The sequence below is a fragment of the Myotis daubentonii genome, chromosome 14 (assembly GCF_963259705.1).
Source record: "Myotis daubentonii chromosome 14, mMyoDau2.1, whole genome shotgun sequence".
Lineage (NCBI taxonomy): Eukaryota > Metazoa > Chordata > Mammalia > Chiroptera > Vespertilionidae > Myotis > Myotis daubentonii.
In genome coordinates this window covers 32458758-32478969 of record NC_081853.1, presented here as the reverse complement: position 1 = coordinate 32478969, position 20212 = coordinate 32458758, and the positions used below count along the sequence as shown (strand labels likewise).

The 20212-nt window shown below is 46.4% G+C and overlaps 1 protein-coding gene across 2 annotated transcripts in view; it reads right to left on the bottom strand.

Annotated features, from left to right (window-relative positions):
• The window catches only part of RYK (receptor like tyrosine kinase), an 86788-nt gene extending 84564 nt beyond the window's left edge, over positions 1–2224 (bottom strand). For both annotated transcript variants that reach the window (XM_059663899.1, XM_059663900.1), the window contains exon 1: positions 1783–2224. In XM_059663899.1, the coding sequence (XP_059519882.1) occupies positions 1783–2011 (229 nt within the window). In that variant the 5' untranslated portion in view covers positions 2012–2224. The remainder of the gene's footprint in view (positions 1–1782) is intronic.
• Positions 2225–20212: the final 17988 nt, after the last annotated feature.

The following is a 20212-nucleotide window of genomic DNA, read 5'->3' as shown; positions in this document are numbered from 1 at the left end:
GACAAACCTCCCTCTTTGCTCCCAACAACCCATCCTGCTCACCAACTGGGTAACAAATACATCATTGCAAGTATTAATTAACAATCATTATTTTTCCACCATGCCATAAAGCTGCTATAGAATAAACAATATCTTCATTTCATTCAATAAAACTTTGCAGCTTATATCATCACTATATTGGATTTTTTAAAAAGATGATAAATTGTGTGATCTTGAACAAGTTACTTAAAGCCTTATTTTAGTCATCTCTAAAATGGAAATAATAATACCTATCTCACTGGGTCATGAGAAAAGTAGAGGAAATGATGTATATAAAACAAGTAGGGGCAGGTATATGTCAGCCTCTGGTTGTCCCATCCTCTACCCCCACCCAGACTGGTTTCTGACATGTAAACAAAGTCACAAATTATATACCTGCTTTTAACAACAACAACAAAACTTTACAACACCATGCATAATACATTAAAATTTTTAAAAAATTAATTATATGAGCAGATTTATAAGTGTTCATTCTTTTTCCTAAACCTTAGTTTTATGTTCCAAGCACTAACCCAATTTGCAATTTTAATTCAGCTAAACTAAGTTCAGTTGATTCAGCTAGACTAAAAAGAGGGTTAAGAATGCAAGACATTATAAAAAACACAGCATTCTTCTTTGGTTAAAGACTGCCAACCCTTATATGTAACAATATCTAAACAGTCCGCTAAAAGCAATTCCTTAAAAGACCTCAGGTCTTACAACTTTAAAAAAAGAAAGAAAGAAAGAAAGAAACTGACCGATAATCGATCCCTCAGATGCACCACAAACCTGAGATGAAATAACACACAAAAGGAAGTAAATGTCTAAGTATCTGCGACCATCAAAAACTTCCCATTCGAGGCCATTTCTATCAGACCTTCCTCTGAGGGGTCATTTCCAAAATCCATAAAGTCCCAACATGAGAACACCATTAATTTTTAAAAAATTAATTCCCAAACGACAAAGCTAATTAGGTAGAATAGAACCAACTGACCCACAGCCAAGTTCTCCTTCCCCTACCAAGTATTCCAAGTTAGGACAGTGGCCCAGAAATAAGGATCAGTCCAACTCCAGCACATCCCAGCCACGAAGCTAAAAGGCGCTGGCTACCTGGAGATTCATTCACTATTTAAAAGTATGCCTCTCAGACGCAAGATCTGGAGACTGCCATGAGCATGTAATAATCTCTCGTATGTTTTTTAAGCGTGATAACCAGAAAGTATGAGCTCAGCGGTGTGGCCTCTCCGGGGGCATCAAAACCACCACCAAGGGTTTACGGGGTTCGTCTACATAAAACGTGGATTTCGAGATCTCCAAAATGCAGGGCCCTACAGTGACACGCATAGAAAGGGTCAAAGGAACCTGGTGCGGCGGCGAAGACAAGTTGGAAGGGTGCTTGACTCGAGGGAATGGGGTGAAGGGCTGGAGAGGCTATGTGGAGGAGGGAATGGGGTGCAACCCCGGTATTTCGCGGCGGCCAAGGTATCCCCAGGTCCTTTGGTGGCGGAGCAGCCAGGGCGCAGGAGAGAAGCCAGAAGGCTAACCCGGGGCTGGGGCGAGGCAGGGACCACACCTCCCAGCCAGCACGGCAGGCAGAGGCCGGGCCCCGGAGGCGACCCCGGGTGCTGGGACGGGATGCGGAGCACCGGGGGACCAGGCGGGGACCGGCCCACGGGCCACCGCGCGCGGACTGGGCCGCCGACGGCCGGAAGCAGCCCGGGCCCGGCCCGACCTGCCTGCCCCGGCGCAGGCGGCCCCACTCACCGATGAGCCGGCGCACCTCGTCCTCGCTCAGGTAGAGGCTCACGCTGGGCCCCGCGGCCGCGGGCAGCAGCGCCTGGGGCCGCGGGGCCGGGGCGGCGGCAGCGCCGGGCGCGGGCTGCAGCGGCAGCAGCGCCAGCAGGAGCAGCAGCGGCGGCGGCGGGACCCTCAGGCCGCGGGCCCCCAGGAGGCGGCCCCGGCACGGCGGCCCCGGCCGCGCCGTCCCGCGCATGGCCACCGCCGCCGCCGCCGCCAGGAAAGAGCGCTGGCCGCCCGCCGCGCCGCCGCCGCCGCCCACCCCCGGCCCCGAGCCCCTCACAGCCCCGAGCCGGGGGCGGCCGCCCAGCTCATCGCGCCGCCGGCCCGTGGCAGCCGGCCGCCGCTTCAGACCGCCGGAGCGCGCCGCCGCCGCCGCCGCCTCCTCCTCGGCGGCATCGTCCACTGCGGGGGGCTGGCCGCGGGGGCGCGCCCGTGCGCGTCGCCGCCGCCCCGAGCGCGCGCGCGCAGGCACCGTCCGCTCCGTGCGGGCCGGGCAGGGCGCGGAGCGCTTTGATTTTAAAGTGCCGTCGCCCGCGAAGGGCTCCCTGGTCACCCTGAAAGGAGCCCGCCTCCGCCCCACGTTGTCACCAGCCTGATGTTTGCTTGTCTATTGTCTGCAACACCCTCACCGCGGCGGGGAGTGCGGCCAGGCCGGCCGGGGCCGCGCCTGCAGCCTAGGGGGCTCCCCAGCTCCAAGGAAATGCCTGGATGCGGCCGGCCGCTCTGGTTGCTTTTTTTTGTTTAGTGGGAAAATGGAGAAAAATGTAAATCACCTTGTATCCCCCCCACCCCCTTCAGAGGTCCACGTTAACATTTCTGTGTGTGTTCTCATGCATATATACTCTATACATTTATTCTCCAAAAAAGAGCTTAGGAAACTCCAGTCACCTCTTGTTAAACGTTACAAATTTTTATTTTTTATAGTCGTTCTGCGTCCCTATTAACATCTGGGGTTGTTGACCTGTGGTCCACGCCAGGCATTAGCAGCCTCCTCTCCCAAAGATGTAACATTGTGTGCAAAGGTGTGTCTGTGTCTCTGCGTGTGCTTAAGTCTGTGCACAACAGCTATGTCTGTGTACGCTGTGTGTATGCGTGAGCACACACAGAGAAGTGGTGTGTACATCTCATCATTTGTTGTAGGGGGTCCCTGTCCCCCAAGAAGGTTAAGAATCACGGATACATGGTCCTTTTCAGAGGCAGCCAGCGAAGCCACGCAAGTGTCTCCGGGCCTCCTGATGAATTATGCCAGTCACCCACCGTCGCGGTCAAATTTACACCAGAGTCCCTCTCTCGGTGAGGCTTCCAAGCGTCCCTGCCGGCCCGGGTCACCTCGCCCCTATGGGCAGGTCCCGGGTTTGACCCCAAACCCCAAGCCTCCCGCTGGCCCGAGCCTGAGGGAGCAGCTGCTCCTGGGCCAGGCGGCTTCCATGGGCAGTTGCTCCACCACAGTGAGGCCCTAGGAGGAGGCGGCTATTTTTATCCTCGGGGGAGGCTACCGGGAGAGAGAGGCTGATCAGGCCGGAAGTCTTGGAACTTGATTTTCTTCTTCTGGAGTGAGACGGATGGGTTCCATTTTAGAGGTTAGCTGGCCTCGGCTTACTCAAGCGTCAGCCCCCCAGCACAATACTGCACCCAACATCCTGCAGGAGGAGGCTGGGCAGAGCGTGAGGGTTGAGGAAACTGTTCCACCAGAGACTGACCAAAACCACACCGATCAGCAAAAAAATACCTACTTAGTATGGTAGGAAAGGCTCTACCTATTAGGGGACCAGGGTTCTATCGAGAATAGCATGGGGCCTGGGAGTGTGCTATGTGAACAGGGCTCCCCATTGAGACAGGAGGCATTTTTTAAAAGGATGGCGTATTCCCTGAGTTGTTTTTTTTTTTTTTTTTTTAAAAACCAACAACATATTTTATTGATTTTTTACAGAGAGGAAGGGAGAGGGATAGAGTTAGAAACATGGATGAGAGAGAAACATGGACCAGCTGCCTCCTGCACACCCCCTACTGGGGATGTGCGGGTAACCAAGGTACATGCCCTTGACTAGAATCGAACCTGGGACCCTTCAGTCTGCAGGCGGATGCCCTATCCACCGAGGCTAACCAGTTAGGGTTCCCTGAGTTTTTTAATATGGCTCACAGTCCCCAAGAAAGGAAGTTCCTGTGGGCAAAGCAATCTCCTCTTATCAGTGACTCCTTGAGGCAGTCTGTGATATAAACAGAGCAGAGCTGTCAGTCCAGCCTGGCTGGGGCCTGGTACTTGTTAGTAGTGTGACCTTCAGAATTTAAACTCTGCAAGCCTTGGTTTTCTCATTCACAAAATCGGGGTGATGATGCCAGACTCAGGGGTGATGATGCCGGACTCACAGAGCTTTTACAAGATTTACTTGGAGAAGATGTGAGTAAAACCCCTAGGCAGACTCTGGAGGGGGTGTCAGTCACACCCATTGTTATTACTATTATAATTAATCCCTTCCCTCTAATGACCACTTTCTGGAAAGTTTCATCATTGGTAACCACCAAACGGTTCAAACCAGGGATCCTGAAGAATGCCATTCAATATAGCGCCATATCTGGCCCGGAGCCAAGCTCAATACACTCGTGCCAGGCATCACGCTTGGCACAGGGACACAGAGGTGAGCAAGGTGCTTCCTCGAGGAGGTACCATGATAGTGTGATTGTTGCACACTACCATCAGTGCTCTGAAGGAAAAATTAGTGGGTTCTCAAATTGTGGTTGCCAGACAAGCAGAATTCTCACCTGGAACCTTGTGGAAATGCAAGTTCCTAGGCCTCACCCGGGACTAACAGAACTAACTTCTGTTAGCAACATACAAAGAACTGGCATATATATTTTGTTGTTTGTTCTCAGGAGCCCTTATACTCCAAAGAGCATCATGGGCCCTCCAGGTGATGCTGGCCACTCTGTCATGGAAAACTCAGCTACACTCTCTCTCCTCTGGGCGACTGCATTTGTCACCTCACTGGCCTCCCTGCTTTCCCCTTACTCCTTTAGTCTGTTCTCAACACAGCAGCCAGAGCCATCCTGTCAAACATCAGCCAGATTGAAAAATCAGACAGAGGCTGAAAGCCAGGGCCACAGGCTTTATTAGAGGAGAAGGACCTGCCGGGCTGTCTTGCAAGGGGAGGACAGCAACTCGTGCAGAGGTGGGCACGCCTTTTGAGGGGCGGAATGGGAAGGAATGGGGGCTTAGTGTACTCGTTGTGCTTATTGGTGGCTTACTGTATGGTCCATATAGGAACAAGGGCTTAGGGTATTTGGCAGGTGTTGATTGGTGGTTCAATGTATAGTCCATATAAGGTGCCTGGTGAGGTACTCAGGTATTTCCAGGCTGCAGGTTACGTCATACTCCGCCCACCAGTTGGGGGAAGGGAGGCTCTATCACAGATCATGTCGCTCCCTGGCTCTTAGACTGCCAATGGCTCCCTAACTCATCTAGAATAAAAGGCAAAATCCTTACAAGATATCAAGACATCTAGTACACCACCAACTAGTTTTTTTAAAAGATATCAAGGCAGTGCTCACACTCTACCTTTTTCCTCTTCCTTTCTGATCTTATCTCCTTCTATTCTCCCCCTACTCACTCAGCTCCAGCCACAATGGCTTCCTTGCTATATTTCCAACACACCAGACACAATCCTATCTCGGGGCCTTTGCGCTGCTGTTCCCTGAACTTGGAATGCTCTTCCTCAGACACCTACATGGCCTCATCTCTCACCTCTTCAAATCTATGCTTAAAGGTGAACTTCTAAATAAGATTAAAAGTGTGAACTTCCCAACACTTGAACTCCCCGGAGGAGGAACCGGTTCCATCTCTCCTGCCTCTCCAGAGTAACTTGGTTTCACACCAAGGTCTTCCCACAACCCCTAACCCATCCCTGGAGAAGGAGTCCCCTTTCCCTTCCCAGCCAAAGTGTGGGTGGCAACTTTTGACATTTCCCAATAAGCCTCAGCGCGAAAATGCTGGGAAGCCCTGACCTCATCCTCCTGAGGTTTCTTTGCCTGGAGGAAATGAAGGCCACACTCACCACCATGCTCTATGCCCTGCCCCTGCTCTTGGTTTTGTTTTCACTGTGGTTGACCTTATTCTGTTCCTCCAGGAGTCAAATTTCAGAAGGACTGGAAAATAGCATCATCAGGGCTTGTTTCACTGCTCCTTAAGAAAGGACAGCCTTGGGTTTGAGATGCAGCAGGGTGGATGGGTGGGAGCACTTGGGAGGCAGGGATGGGGGGACATTGCAGGGTGAGGCCTTTGCTATAATAGAAATGACTGGGTGTTCCATGCATGGAGTCTGATGCCCCTCTTAAAGTCCCAGCTCATGTCCTCAAGGATAGACACCCAGCTCAGAAGGCCCCGGGGGGAAAAAAAATCCCCAACCTGGACTGTGCTCACAGCTGGGGAAGGGATCTAAAAGGGGTGCCTCTAAGTTCTAAAAACAGCTCCTTCCTTTGCCAAAAGCAGTTGGGGATGCTATTCTGTGTACTGGAGGGCAGTTTACTTCTTAAAACTTCTCCCTCCACAAGGAATATATTAACCTGTTGTGCTGCAAAGGAGTCAAGTGGCACAGAAGTACACAGAGTGAAATATGAACAACCTCCTTGACACAAAGCGTCCTCCCTCTCCCCAACCCCCCAGTTTGGTGTATGTTCTTTAGCCTTTTATCTAGACATTTACCTACATATCTATGCATTTAGACATGCCACATGTGTAGTTTTTTTTCAGTTTTACATAAATGGAATCAGACAAAAAGTAATGGTCTGCATAATTTGCTTTTTTCACCGATCAAAATAAGTCGAAGACGTGAGGATACTCGCACGACAGGGCACACGGAGGCACAGCAACCGTGCTCTTTTGGTTGGGATGGACCATGATGGACTGCATCCTTGCACATGCTTCTTTGTGCACATATGTAGATAATCAGGAGGGTAGATTCTCAGAGGTGGAATTGCTGAGTCAAAGGGAGTTACCTTTTCATGTTGATAGATTCTGCTTAATTGCCCTTCCAAAGACTTTGCCAATATATACACCACCACCGATGGCATAAATGGAAGAGACAAGGTAACACAGAACATCAGTGGTCTTCATTTTGCTTTGGACAGTCTGAGGGAAAAAAAATAACTTCTTGTTCCATCTGTATTTCCCTCACTAAGGAAGTTGAGCATCTTGTCATATATATTTATCGCCCACTCGGTTTACTTTGTGAAGGCACTGTCCACATCTTTTGACAACTTTTCTAGTGGGTTTTTAGTGTCTTATCGATTTGTAGGTAATTTCTTTTACTCTATCTCTTCTCATTTAACTTTGGTTATGATGTCCTTTGCTCAATTGAAATTTTGGATTTTTATTTTAGATCAATCTTCCAATCTTTTTCTTTATGGCTTCTGGACTTTGTGTCTTGCTTAAGAAGGACTTCCCAATTAATAATGTTTTATATTTTTCCTAATGCTTTTGTACTTTTCTCTTTTAAAAAGTGAGCTCCTCAGTCCATCTGGAATTTATATTTATGTATGGTATATGACATGATTTTATTTTTTCCATATGGGGAGGCATTTGTTTCAAACACTATTTACTGTATTTATTGAATATTCTGCTCTTAGTGGTTGTAACCAATTGTATTAGTCGGGGTTCTCCAGAGAAACAGAACCAATACGAGATAGAAGTAGAGGTAGAGGTAAAATGATTTTAAGGAATGGGCTTATGTCATTGTGGGGGCTGGCAAGTTTGAAATTTGTACAGAAGTCTGGTAGGCTGGAAATTCAGTTGATGTTTTAGTCTTGAGTCCAAAACCTGCAGGCTAGAAACTCAGGCAGAATTTCTATGTTCTGGAGGCAAAATCTCTTCTTCAGGGAACCTCAATCTTTGCTGTAAAGCCTTCAACTGATTACATTGGGGTCCAACCACATTATGGAAGGCAATCAGCTTTATTTCCAATCGACTGATTTAAATGTTAATCGCATCCATAAAGCACTTCCACCGCAGCATGTAGACTGGTGTTTGACCAAACAACAGGGCACAAGTTAACACATAAAATGAACTATTGCAGCCAGACTTCCTATTCTCTTCCTTTTCCCTCTGTCTGGTTGTTTATTGTTATTCATTGTTATGGATGTTGAGCAACCAGTGTCCATGACCTGTTGACTCCTGTGCTCAGCCACACAGCACTCCGGGCATCAGTGCTACCGTAGGGTGTCATTTTCACTCCAGTGCGGAATCACTCCATGGTTTTCCCAGCCCCACCCAGGAAGCTCCACTGGGACTAGGATTTCACTGGACTGAATTTCCCATCCCAGGCTTCATTGTTTTACTGAAACTACCTCTAACTTTCCCCTTTCTTTTACTATAAATATAACCATAACAAATAAACAATATATTTGTGACACGATGCATTCTTGAAAAACATCTTCTGTTTTCAATGGTGCTGTTAGGAGTCCCTCCTGTGAGTTCATCGGCCAATGAAAGAGTAGGCATTGTTTCCTCCCTGTTCAAGAGGAACTTTAGCTTATGGTCTCCTTCAATGCTTAAGGTCAGCCTGGCTCTCCTCACCCCAAAGGAGAGAGTTACCAGATCTGTGCTCTCAGGAGCTCGGTTAAAGAAGCTAAATTGGATGAATTGGAAGTGGCGCTGGGGGCTAGGTTAGGGTTCCCAGGGAAGGAGGGATGTATATCGCTGCCAAGAAAACTTCATGGAGGCTGCGAAGGGGAAGTGTGTCAGGTTCTGTGTGGAGGCTAAATGTCTGCATTTCCTCAAAGTGCTTTTCTGTAAGGGAGGCCAGAGTCCCCAAACGCTATTCTACAATACACCAGCTTGGTAAGAGGTTAGGAGTTTATCCAGTTTGTTTGGGAAACATGGCACAGCAATGCCTGGCTTGGGAAAATCAAATGCACATGGACGTATTGAAGATCGTGAGAAGTCCTGTTAAACTTTTCTTAACTCAGTAATTTCCAGGCCACGTTTCTCACGGCACACTTATTGGCATCAACAGTTCTATAGACCAAGTTTGGGACACTGGTGCAGTGGGAGGAGCATGGGGCTTGGAGTGAAGGGAACGTTGTCCTAGTCTACTGGGCCCCTTGACGGGGTCACTGTGCTTCTTTGGAGTAACTCCTCTAGTTTGCAAAACAGGGTGGATAGACTTGATATATTTGTTTAGACTTGACCACAGTTAGAAAATTGAGACCTATGGGAGCAGCTGAGAGCTTATCCAAGAGCAAAGAGAGAGCACTAAATAGCAATGAGACAGATCAGGGCTGAGAACCCAACTCCCTAACCCCCCACCCCCCCCAGCTCTGTGACCCCAGGCAAGTTAAAGTCCTTCGTTGTAAATGGAGTTAACACCAACTCTGCAGCTGGGATTCAGAGAGGAGGTCAAGAGATTGTGCATACAAGGCACCCAACCTGTTGCCTGGCCCATAGGAAATGTAGCTGTGAAATTGCTGCCATAGTGATGATACCACACAAAGGAGAAATGGCAACACTCTTAGAAATCCTATAAAATAAAAGGCTAATATGCAAATCGACCGAACAGCAGAACGATCCGTCGCTATGACGTGCACTGACCACCAGGGGGCAGACGCTCAGTGCTGGAGCTGTTCCCTGATGGTCAGTGTGCTCCACAGGGGGAGCATCGCTCAGCCAGAAGTCAGGCTCATGGCTGGCAAGTGCAGCAGCAGTGCTAAGAATGTCTGACTGCCTGCTTAGACCTGCTCCCCCTGGGGGGTGGGGGGGGGCAGGCCTAAGCCATCAGTCAGACATCCCCTGAGGGCTCCCAGACTGCAAGAGGGTGCAGGCCGGGCTAAGGGACACCCTCCCTCCCCTGAGTGCATGATTTTTGTGCACTGGGCCTCTAGTTTAAATATAACTGAACTTTGCTTCCAATTGGTTTACCAGACCCACAACAAGAAAAGAAGAAGAAGAAAGCCCTTTTGTTCCTAGGATGTGTAGGCTCTAATTTCATCCTACCCAGAATTCCCAGGAACACACTCCACCTCTGCTCTTAGTTTTCTGAACAGAGCAGGTCCAGACAGAACACAACCCCTTTCCTCCATTTGCAGGATCGTGTGAGGCAGTGTTTATGAAATAAACTTTATTAAAGATGTCAAGCAAAGGGAAATAGGGTTGAAAAAGAATGGGAGGGGTTCTAGACCAGCACAGACGGGTCCAAATCTTGAGAGACAAGTTAACACCTCTCACCTCTACATGATAATCCCACTCCTACCACTGCCCACTTCTCTCCAGCCACCCACGGAGATGGTGAGATGGTATCTCACCCCCCCACCCCTCAAGGCTTTACTCAGTTCTCTTCCTTTTCAGGATGCCTTTTAACTCCCCAACTCTGGTTTATGTCCTCTGCAGAGGAGTTTAACTATCTCTTTGTTTTATATTCTCAACTGCTCACCTTCCACATCTACCCAGGTGTTTTGTCAAACAAAGAGCCTTGTGCTCAGGAGGAATGCATGCCTGAGGGGAAGATGCAGCTGCAGCCTGTTATGATTTTAAATATTAGCGTTCCTCCCTCTCTGCTACAATTAGAATTATTGCTTAAATATGCCTAGGAGAGGCATGACAGTCAGACAAGCATGTCAGATGGATCATTTTGGTGAAGATTCAGAGGATGGACTAGAAGTGAAATGGTAAGATCCGAGGCTGGGAAACCAGGCAGCATGACCTCCCCCAATAAATTAGGTGAGAGAGGATTGGGACCGCATAGGAGAGGGCAGTGGGGGTGGGAAGTGAGAACCTGATAGGAGGATGTGCATGGGTTAGGATCAGTAGGGTTGATAATAGATTGAATAAGACTGGGGGGAGGGGACAAGGCCAAGGATGAATCCCAAGTGTTTGAAGTAGGACCAGGTGATGGTGGTGCCATTATGATGGATAGAGAAAAAGCTTTCAGAGCAGTGAAAGGAAAAAGAAGCAAGGTCGTGGAGGCGATGTCATAGTGTCTAGCTTAGATAGTTCCCAAGTGAAACCAGGAAGGGATAAAATAGAATGAGACATGAGACACTTCTGCTTAAAGATGGCAGGTTGAACACAGCTTTTGTCTCTGCAGCCTCCCCGAACCCTACTAAGATGGAAGGAAAGGGAATTTTTTTTTAAGGGCATAAACCCAAATGACAAAGGGAAATAGGAATAAAGACAATAGCAACTATCATTTGGAAGTTGAAAGCAGATGAACAGTGGTAACTGACTTAGCTAAAACCTAAGTCGGGGATTGAGGCACCAGTATCTCTGAAAGGGGAATGCAGGAAGGGCTAAGAACGGGGGATGGATTGAGTGTCTCTCTGAGAGGTCTATAGATGCCCAGGTCTTCTCTCCAACCTAAGCACAAAGCTTTAAGTTTATGATCTGGAAAGGCTACCACAGAGGTCTTTAGGCTGGAGGACATCAGGCACTGATGAGAGCCAAGGTACTGTACTAAAGTTAGGAGGACACAGTGAAAGTCTGAACGCTGAATAGAGAAGAACCCCGACCCTTTCACCTTCAGCCCTCGTCCTACGCTCGCCTCCCAGGATGCTGGTAGCCAAGTGGGAGACTGGAAGATTTTCTGCAGGGAATCTGATCAGTCCAGAAAAAGATATCTAAAGATACTGATATTTAGTACCCCTTCCACCTTTATTACTCAAGGTAAAGGTTACCAGTGAAGAATCAAATTTTTAGCCTCTCGCCTAAAAGTGAAAGGAAAAGCAACAGACATTAAAGGCCACTAGACATTTGAGGTAATTCTTAAACATGAAAGGCAAAGACTTCCCTGGCCAGGTAACTCAGTTAGTTAAAGCATCATATTGATACACCAAAGTTGTGGGTTTGATTCCTGGTCTGGGTACATACAAGAAGCAACCAATGAATAGATAAATAAGTGGACCAACAAATCGATGTTTCTCTCTCTTCTTCCCTTTCTCTTTCTCTCTCTCTCTCTCTCTCTCTCTCTCTCTCTCTCTCGCAAAAACCCAAATAAACAGAAAAAAAAAATCACTATAAATAGACAATACCGAGAATAGAAGAAAATATTTAAAATTTGATGATAGTAATAATATTCCTAGAGAAATTGGAGACAATATAAAATTCATGAAATAAAAACAGATTTTTTAGAGTCAGAAAACAAAGTTGACTTTTAGAAAATAAACTATGACAGTAAAAATGTAAAAGTTGAAATAGAAAGTTAAAGAAATATCCCAGAAAGTAGAACAAAAATATAAAGATAGAAAATTGGAGAGAAAAGAGAATTAATATGAGATGAGAGCTGTGCTGCCGACCAAAAGAGTGCCAGTCTGCATGGTTAAATAGAAGGATCGAGAAGCAGTCTCCAAAAAGAGGGAAATGATTTAGATATAAATACATAGAAGATTTAGAAAAGGGGGAAAGGGGCAGTTATTAACTCCAAGGAAAAGAAAAAGTTGTTCTGAGAAATGAAAGGCAATTAAAGGATACCATAGGGCTCACCTGTGACTAGGGTTTGGGCTCACCTTGCCCAAACAATGCAAACCCTAAATATCGATGGACGAAGGGGAAGGTAGCGTGTGGGGATCTTTAAAAAGAGCTAAAATTTCATCTCCTCTACTTTGAAATCAGTAAATAGTGCTTAAAAATCAAGAAATAGCAGTACAATCCCATTCTCTAGCAACATATTAGAAAATATCAAAATAATCAGCTAAGGTGAGACTGGGAGTGGAGGACTGGAGAGGGGGCCAGAAGACTGCCGTTTTTCTGGTATTTAAGAGAATTGTTTGACTTTTAAAACTACATGTGTCTACAACTTTGATAAAAATTAAATTAAAAAATGGGAATGGAATATAGAGGGGTCAACTGGAGCACAATCAAGGGGTTCTGCCCGCTGCAGGAATTAGGCAGCTCGGCAGACCTCTTTCCAACGACGTTAACTTAGTAAAAAGCCACGTACCTCCGGAGACAGGTTCAAACATGAAGTGTTATTTTGCAGCAGAATAATAGCCGAGACATCAAATAGCGAGTTCCCTCCCCTCGACCACCGCACAAAGCCTGCAACAATGAAAAAGGCAGGCTGGTTAGCTTATCATTTCAAAGACGCTCTGTTCTCTGGTGGATGGGAGACAAAACAGTCTGGAAAGTGTGCACCAACTTGGAGAACTGGTTTCTATCATCGTGTGTGTGTGTGTGTGTGTGTGTGTGTGTGTGTGTGTCCCTTCCACCTACATAAAAAGAGCTTTGTGCTGGGAGAGGAGGGGAAAGAGGAGCCAGAACTCTAGAGGAAGAACTCCTCCCCCTCAACATTAGTTCTGATATGAGGAGAAAGGGAAGGGGGAAAAGCATTGCTCTGGGAAGGACAGGGGGATCCAAGAGAAAGGAAGGCAAGGGTTTTGGGCTCAGTTTCCCAGCTGCAGGGGCTCAGATTGGTTTTGCACCTTCTGACAAGAGAAGCAAGAGGGATGGTGGCGTGGTGCATTTAGACATGAGTGGGCCCCGGTTTTTCACAGGTCCAAGTGTAGCTTGGAGGGCTTCTATGAGCTCATAGGGAGCCACATGTTAGCTGGCCTGACTGGGGAATGAGCTTGGCCTGCCCCAGGAGGTAAGGGAGGGACAGGCCTGTTCCTTAGAAGTGAGGGAAGGATGAGGTTGGGTTCCTTGAGATGGAACGGAATGTGTCTCTGACCAGAGCTGCCACACTGTCTTCTCTGAGGGAGTGCCACGGACCACAGGACATCAGTCGCTGACAAGAACATGGGTCCCAGAAGCATAGGAGGTCAAAAAGGGACCCACTTCTCCCTCTACGTGGTGACTATGCTGATGACCAGAGTGCTCAGATTATGCCAGACCAGGGAGGAATAGAGGAAGTAGAAGTGGAGCTCTGAGCTCCAATTTGAGACTTATCCCAAATTTGGTCATGGGGTGGGACAGCATACATCAGGATCAGATTGTCCTCCAGAAGCCAGGACAGAACCATAGAGCCAGAAGTGAAGGCCAGCATGAGAAAGGATTAAGGTTCAGATGTGCACACTTGAGTTTTGTGAATGGCCATAACTGGCTATTATTTCTGTTGCACTTGTTAATATCCTTTAACTCAAGAGGCCACAGAGGCCTGAAAACCTAGTTGTCATAATAGTTTAAGAGCTATTGTTAGTAAAGGCCAAGTGCTTTATACCTCGAACCTCATTAAACCCTCACCCACCAAGTGATGGAGCCCCATTACAAATTAAGTAACTTGACCAAAATAGGTAGAAAATGGCAGAGTCAGAATTCAGACTCATTCTGTACTGATCCAAACTGTGCTTAGCCACAGGGCCTGATTTCTAGTAGATAGTGTCTGGACATCATTTTCTCTTTAGTGGGGAGTTTGTTTTCACTCCAGAAAGGTGTTGTTGCAGCAGGAAGATGTGGTCCATGGTGTGGAATGGCCGCCAGGTGAGAGCCCAGATGTGCAGCTAGGTGCTCTAACCTGTTAACAGTAGCAGAGGCAAGTATTGAACAAGAACCCTAAAAGTATCCAGCTCAAGGCACGCTTTTTCCTAAAGTGATTTTGAAACAGTTGAGGAATTTCTTAACTTTGGAATGTGTTCAATAAATTTCTGTTAAGTGAGGTATTCAATTCAACTTCTTTAAACTTGTGCCAAAGAGCTGTCAACTTAGATCACAAAAGATCATAACATTAAAAGCTCTCTCTTCTGGCAAGATTCATCAAGCCCCATGCATTTCCCTAGTAAACTCCTCCACATCTGTCCTCTCTTCTTTCTCAGGTCCGAACTCTGGTTTATACCTTTATCACAGCCAGCCTAGGCCACTGCAACAGCTTCATCCATTAAGCAGGTGTGGATTGGACACCATTCTGTGTCAAGAAGCAAACTCAGTACTGGGGGCCAGAGATGGAGAAAAATGTGGTTCCTGCACCAAGGCACCCCCAGACTCAGGAGATGTGTACAGATTGCCACTGCCCACCCCAAATCCCCCTCAACCCTAGTGAAAGAATTACTATTCTCTATGGCTACCCCACTGGTCTACATTTCCCCACCTCCCTTGGGCTCAGAAGAGGTCCTATGACCAAGTTCCTGACAAAGGTCTGTGCTGGAAGTGATGGGTGCCACTTCCAGGTCCAGGACATGAGGTGCGCCTCCTCCACTTCTCCACTTTCCAGATTGGCTGGAGTCTGTATCTGATGCGGACCAAGTTTCTATCATGCAGTTGTTGACGTTGCCCAAGGGGATAGCAGAGCAATGACTTAGAAAGACCTGGGTCCTTGAATGACAATGAGGGGCAGATCTCATCTCGTAACTGTTATATGGGAGGGAAAAATAAATATCCATTATAAAAATAAACATCCATAATAACAGAAAAATAACTTAAGCCATTGTATTTTGGGGACTCTTTTGGTATAGACACTTATTTTTACCCTAATCATATCAGGAACATAAAACAAAACCAAAAAACATTAGCAAAGTACTCCTAGTGCTATGACAAAAGTGGAAAAATCAGTTTAGGTAGAGCAGAAAGTAGGCAAATGGAAGAAAGCGGCAGGCAATGGCTATCTGTGCCTGGTAGAGGGGACCCTTGCACTGAATCTTGAAAAATGAGTGTTTTCAACAAATTCTACTCATAGTTCCTATCTGCCCTTCATCCTTTGGGTTTACTATTGTTGTGATGTTTTTCAGATATATTCTCCCTATGCTCTACCTTTGAAAGCCTACCCAGCCTTCAAGAATCACTTTCTCCAGGAAAACCATCCTTGACCTCCAGAAGTGATTTCTCCTTCCTCCCAAACCCTATGACACTTATTCTTTACTATTTATTGATGACTCATTTAATTATCTTCTCTACCAATATCTGAAACTCTTTTGGCACCCTGCCTAAACTTATTCTGGGTGCCTCAGAGGTGTAGGTATGCCCTATACACCTATTGCTTTGTAACAACCTGCCTCAAAATGTAGTGGATTAAAATAACAATTTATTTGTGTTGATCACAGTTCTAGGGGTTGGCTGAGCTCAGCTGGATGGTTCTTTCTAGGGCTTTGCATGCTGTTGCAGTCAGCTAACAGCTGGGACCAGAGTCAGCTGAGGGCTTGATAGGTCTAGATGTTCGAGATGGCTAGTAGATGTGACACTCAAGAAGAAAGAAGGATTTTGCCAATTGGAGTTCATTCCATTCCTCTGGAGGTGCTCTGCTGGGAAAGGGGTTAAATTGATGGGCCATTCCCAACACTGCTCATTCATCAGGAACACAAGGGAATGTGGGGAGGGAGGGAAATTTCTATAACCAGGCCCATTCCCAGACCTCACATGTCCCAAGGTATTTTTGATTAAACTTCGCTCTTTTATTTATTTTTTATTAATGTGCTTTTTTTAAAAAAAATGTATTTATTTGGCTTAAAGAATTGTAGGAATTCTTACATTTCCTACTTGGAAAAACAAATGGCACAACACTAAAGTAAGTTTCATTTGGGTTAAAGAATTAAATATCAAAAAAACCAAATCATAAAAGGCAAACTAGAAGAAAATAGAATCAAGTATTGATCAATTTTCTGGACAGGAAATACATGTATTTGTAAGCATTGAAGTGAAAATTTAAAAAAAGACAGAAAAAAGAAGAAGAAACCACAGAGGAAAAGACTGATGAATTTGACTAAATAAAAATGTAAAACTTCTGCACAAATAATGCAAAACTTCTGCAAAAGCAATGAAAATAAAACAACCGAAATAAAAAGTCAAAGAGACCAGAAAGGGGGTGGTAGGGTGGAGTCTCTAAGAGGCAATTACCATGACCAGAAAACTAACATCTTCCTTATAAAAGTATTTATAAAAATTGGTTTAAGAAATTAAGGCTGGAATAAATAATGAATCAACAGCTGTGCTGACAAACCAAAGTAGAAACATTGCCATAAACAAATGTGGCACAGATTAAAGCCTGTGGTAATCACAGACGTACAGGCTGAAGGAAAAAGAATGATTGCTGCCCATTCACAGTGACAAAATTTAAAACGACAATTTCTAATCCTGGTGACAGTGCAAGAAACTGCTGTGACCGTAGATAGCGCTTATCCTCCATGCAAATCTTGGAAAACAATTTGTTGACTTAAAAGTCATAAAAAGTATTTTTTTTTTTAAATCCTCACTCGAGGATATTTTTTCCATTGATTTTTAGAGAGAATGGAAAGGAGACAGAGAGAAACACAGATGTGAGAGAGACACATTGATTGGTTGCTTCCTACATGCCCCCGACCAGGGCCAGAAGCCTGCAACTGAGGTGCGTGCCCTTGACCGGAATCGAACCTGGGACTCTCAGTCCTCGGGCTGATGCTCTATCCACTGAGCCACACCAGCTAGGGCCATAAAAAGTATCTTAATACTTTGACCCACATCTGGGACTTTATCCTAGGGAAATCATCTAAAAGAAAGCAATCTTCTTGGTGATGTCCACTGAGTGTTACTGTCATCTCAAGGGGGTCTGAAAGACCTGGCCCTGAGCCTACAATGCTTCTTGTGGGTGGTACTGGGGGCACTCCTCTCCACAAGAGTGTGTTTGCATTAGCTGACGGTACTTGGCAACTTTGGGGAAAGTTCCCTTGGGAGGATAAAGATGAGGACCAGGGAGGATGGAAGGGTTTGAGTCTCCACCCTAGGACTGGCTGCCTCGCTGGTGTTGCTTCATGGGAAAAGCAGAAGGAGCACAATTAACAAAAGGGCCATGAGAGTCCTCATCCAAACAGTGCAGCTGCAGAGCCTAATGGTTGAGTGCCATGCAGAGCAATAGGAGCATCTCCTCCCCTCTCCCTCTACCACAGACCAGCAGCAGACTGTCGGGGCACAGAGTTCTCAGCAGCGTTCCACAGCGTTCCTGGGAGCAGACGTGCTATGGGCGGAGAAGAACAGCATAAACGGAGTATGTGAGGGTGGGGACTACATCTGTCTCATTTTCTGCTGGGTCCTCAGATGTATGTCAGACATAGCATCTCGCATACAACAAGCACTCAGTGCATATTTCTGAATGGGTAAAGGAATTTTAGTGGTCATCACCCACCTGAGGACTCTGGGAAATAGTTGGGGCTGATCTGGGTGGGTGGGGGTAGGAGCTGAGGCACTGCATGAATGGGTGGTGACTCAGCTCTGACAATACAATGACAGTGTGGCCCCAACTATAAACACGATGAAACCGGGAAGGGCTAATTACATTTACAATATTGAAAAATTAGAAACAATCTAAGTGTCTAACCATAAATTATGGGTTTCATCATGAGTTCAACAAATATTTATTGAGTGTCTACTATGCACCAAACGGGGTTCTGGTGTGGCTATTCAGCTTGAACAAAATGCAGTGCCTGTCCTCATGGATCCTACATTTTAGTGGGGAGTCAGAGAGCAAACCAATAACTATGTGGAAGGTGGTATGTTAGGAGATGACACACGTGATGGAGAAAAAGCAGGGAGAGGTGATAGAAGGTAGGGTGGCTCCAGTTTTTAAAGGGCGGTCAGAGAAGGCCCCACTGAGAAAGTAATATCTGAGCAAAAACCTAAAGCAGGAGCTAGCAACGCAGCTATCTGGGAGAAGTGCAAGGAACAACAAGGAAGCCATGTGTATGGCTGGATCCAGAGGTGGAGAAGAGAGTGGAGGGGACAAGATCCAGGAAGTACTGAGGAAGGCAGATCATGGTAAGGACTTTGCTCAGCGATAGGAAGCTCTTGGTGGATTTTGAGCAAAGGGATGTCATGAGCTACTTTACATTTTAAAAGAATGACTCTGGTTTCCACATGGATAGGGTTGCCAGATTTAGTAATTAAAACTTCACTATGTCCAGTTAAATTGGCATTTTATAGGAATGAATATTTTAGTAGAAGTACATCCCATGTATTTATGACATATTTATTCTAAAAATTTATTTGTCTTTCATCTGAAATGCAAATTTAACTGAGTGTCCTGTATTTTATCTATATATGGAGAAAGATTTAGAACATCAAGGTGAAGGCAGGAAGGTCAGTTAGGGGTGTGGCCATAAACCGGGTGAGGGATGAGGGTGGATCAGACCAGGGAGGTGGATGGTAGGTGGTGAGAAGTAGCAGGTTGGATTCTGGGTATATGATGTCCCCTGTGTAATCACTCTCTCTCTCTCCCTCCACCTCCCTCTCCCTCTCCTTTTATGTGAGCTAGTTTGATTCATTTTGCCCCAAAAACAGAGGAAAAGGGGTGATGGTCATTGGGAGGATGTGGCTGGGGGCCTTTTGGTATGTGGGTAGGATATGGGTTTTACCACAATTTTCATGTAGTTTTAGAGAACCCATGAGAATAGATTGAGTCACTCAAGGGTAGAAAGGGGCGAAGGCCAGGTGACAGCTCCAAAGGAGTTCTGCCCTCCCTGCTCAGGGGCCAGGGGTCAGCCTCTGGAGAGATGGCAAAACACTTCACTATGGCACCTCCTTTTTGGTTCCTTCCCCTGTAGCTACCAGACATCTCTTGGCTGGAGAATGGTTGGGGGAATGGTGACCTGTAACTGGATCTTTCTTTTCAGATCTTTTGTTCGGAGCCAGTATACTGAGGATGTTCTCAGAGGACAGGGTCAACATCTAACAGATTGTTGGCGATGGAGAGAGGGAAAAGAGCCCCCGAAACATGTCTAAGTGCCTGGTGCGTGACTCACAATAAGCCAGATCCAGATATTATCACTCTTTTCATGGACCAGGACCTGGCACAGAAAGATATGGCAACCTCCTCAGGGTCATTGTGCAGGACTCACTGATTTCCCATCATCATCACTTGTCTAGTTCAGCAGAAAGCACTTCAGTGCTGATGAACTGAGAGGCCGAGAGGAGAAGATAAGGCAGCTGTACCGTTTTTATTCCACTAAGAGTTTAAGACCACGTGTTTGGTCAGAAGAGACCCACATAATCCTTACCAGCTGGCGTGCCTCCTCGCCTGCCTCCTGCCTCATTCCTTCAATTGTTCAATAAAATTACATTGAGCATCTTCTAGATGCCAAGTTCTGTTCCAGGCCCAGGGATAGATGGGAGGACCAAGACTAAACTGTGAAGCTGAGGTTTTAAGGAAAAGAGTAGTTAACCAGGTCAAGGGTGAGAGATGGGGAAAGTGTCCCACGAGGAAGGCTTGTGCAGACGCTCTGTGGTGAGGGGGAGTGTGGGTAACACCAGGGCCTGAAAGAAGACTGGAGGGGAGAAATGCAGAGGCAGGAGGCTGTGAGAGCGTCTGGCAGGTCACGCAGAAGGACTTTAATTTTCACCCCAAGAGCCAGAAGATGCCATGGAAGTGCTTTAAATTAAGCAGGACAGCAACTTGATCAGATTTGCATTTTGAGAAGATAAAATCCAAATGTGTGTCATTAAAGGACTAATTGGATCCATTAGCATATATCCACACAGGGAACTCCAGGCATCTGTTCAAAAGAATAAATATAAACTAATAGC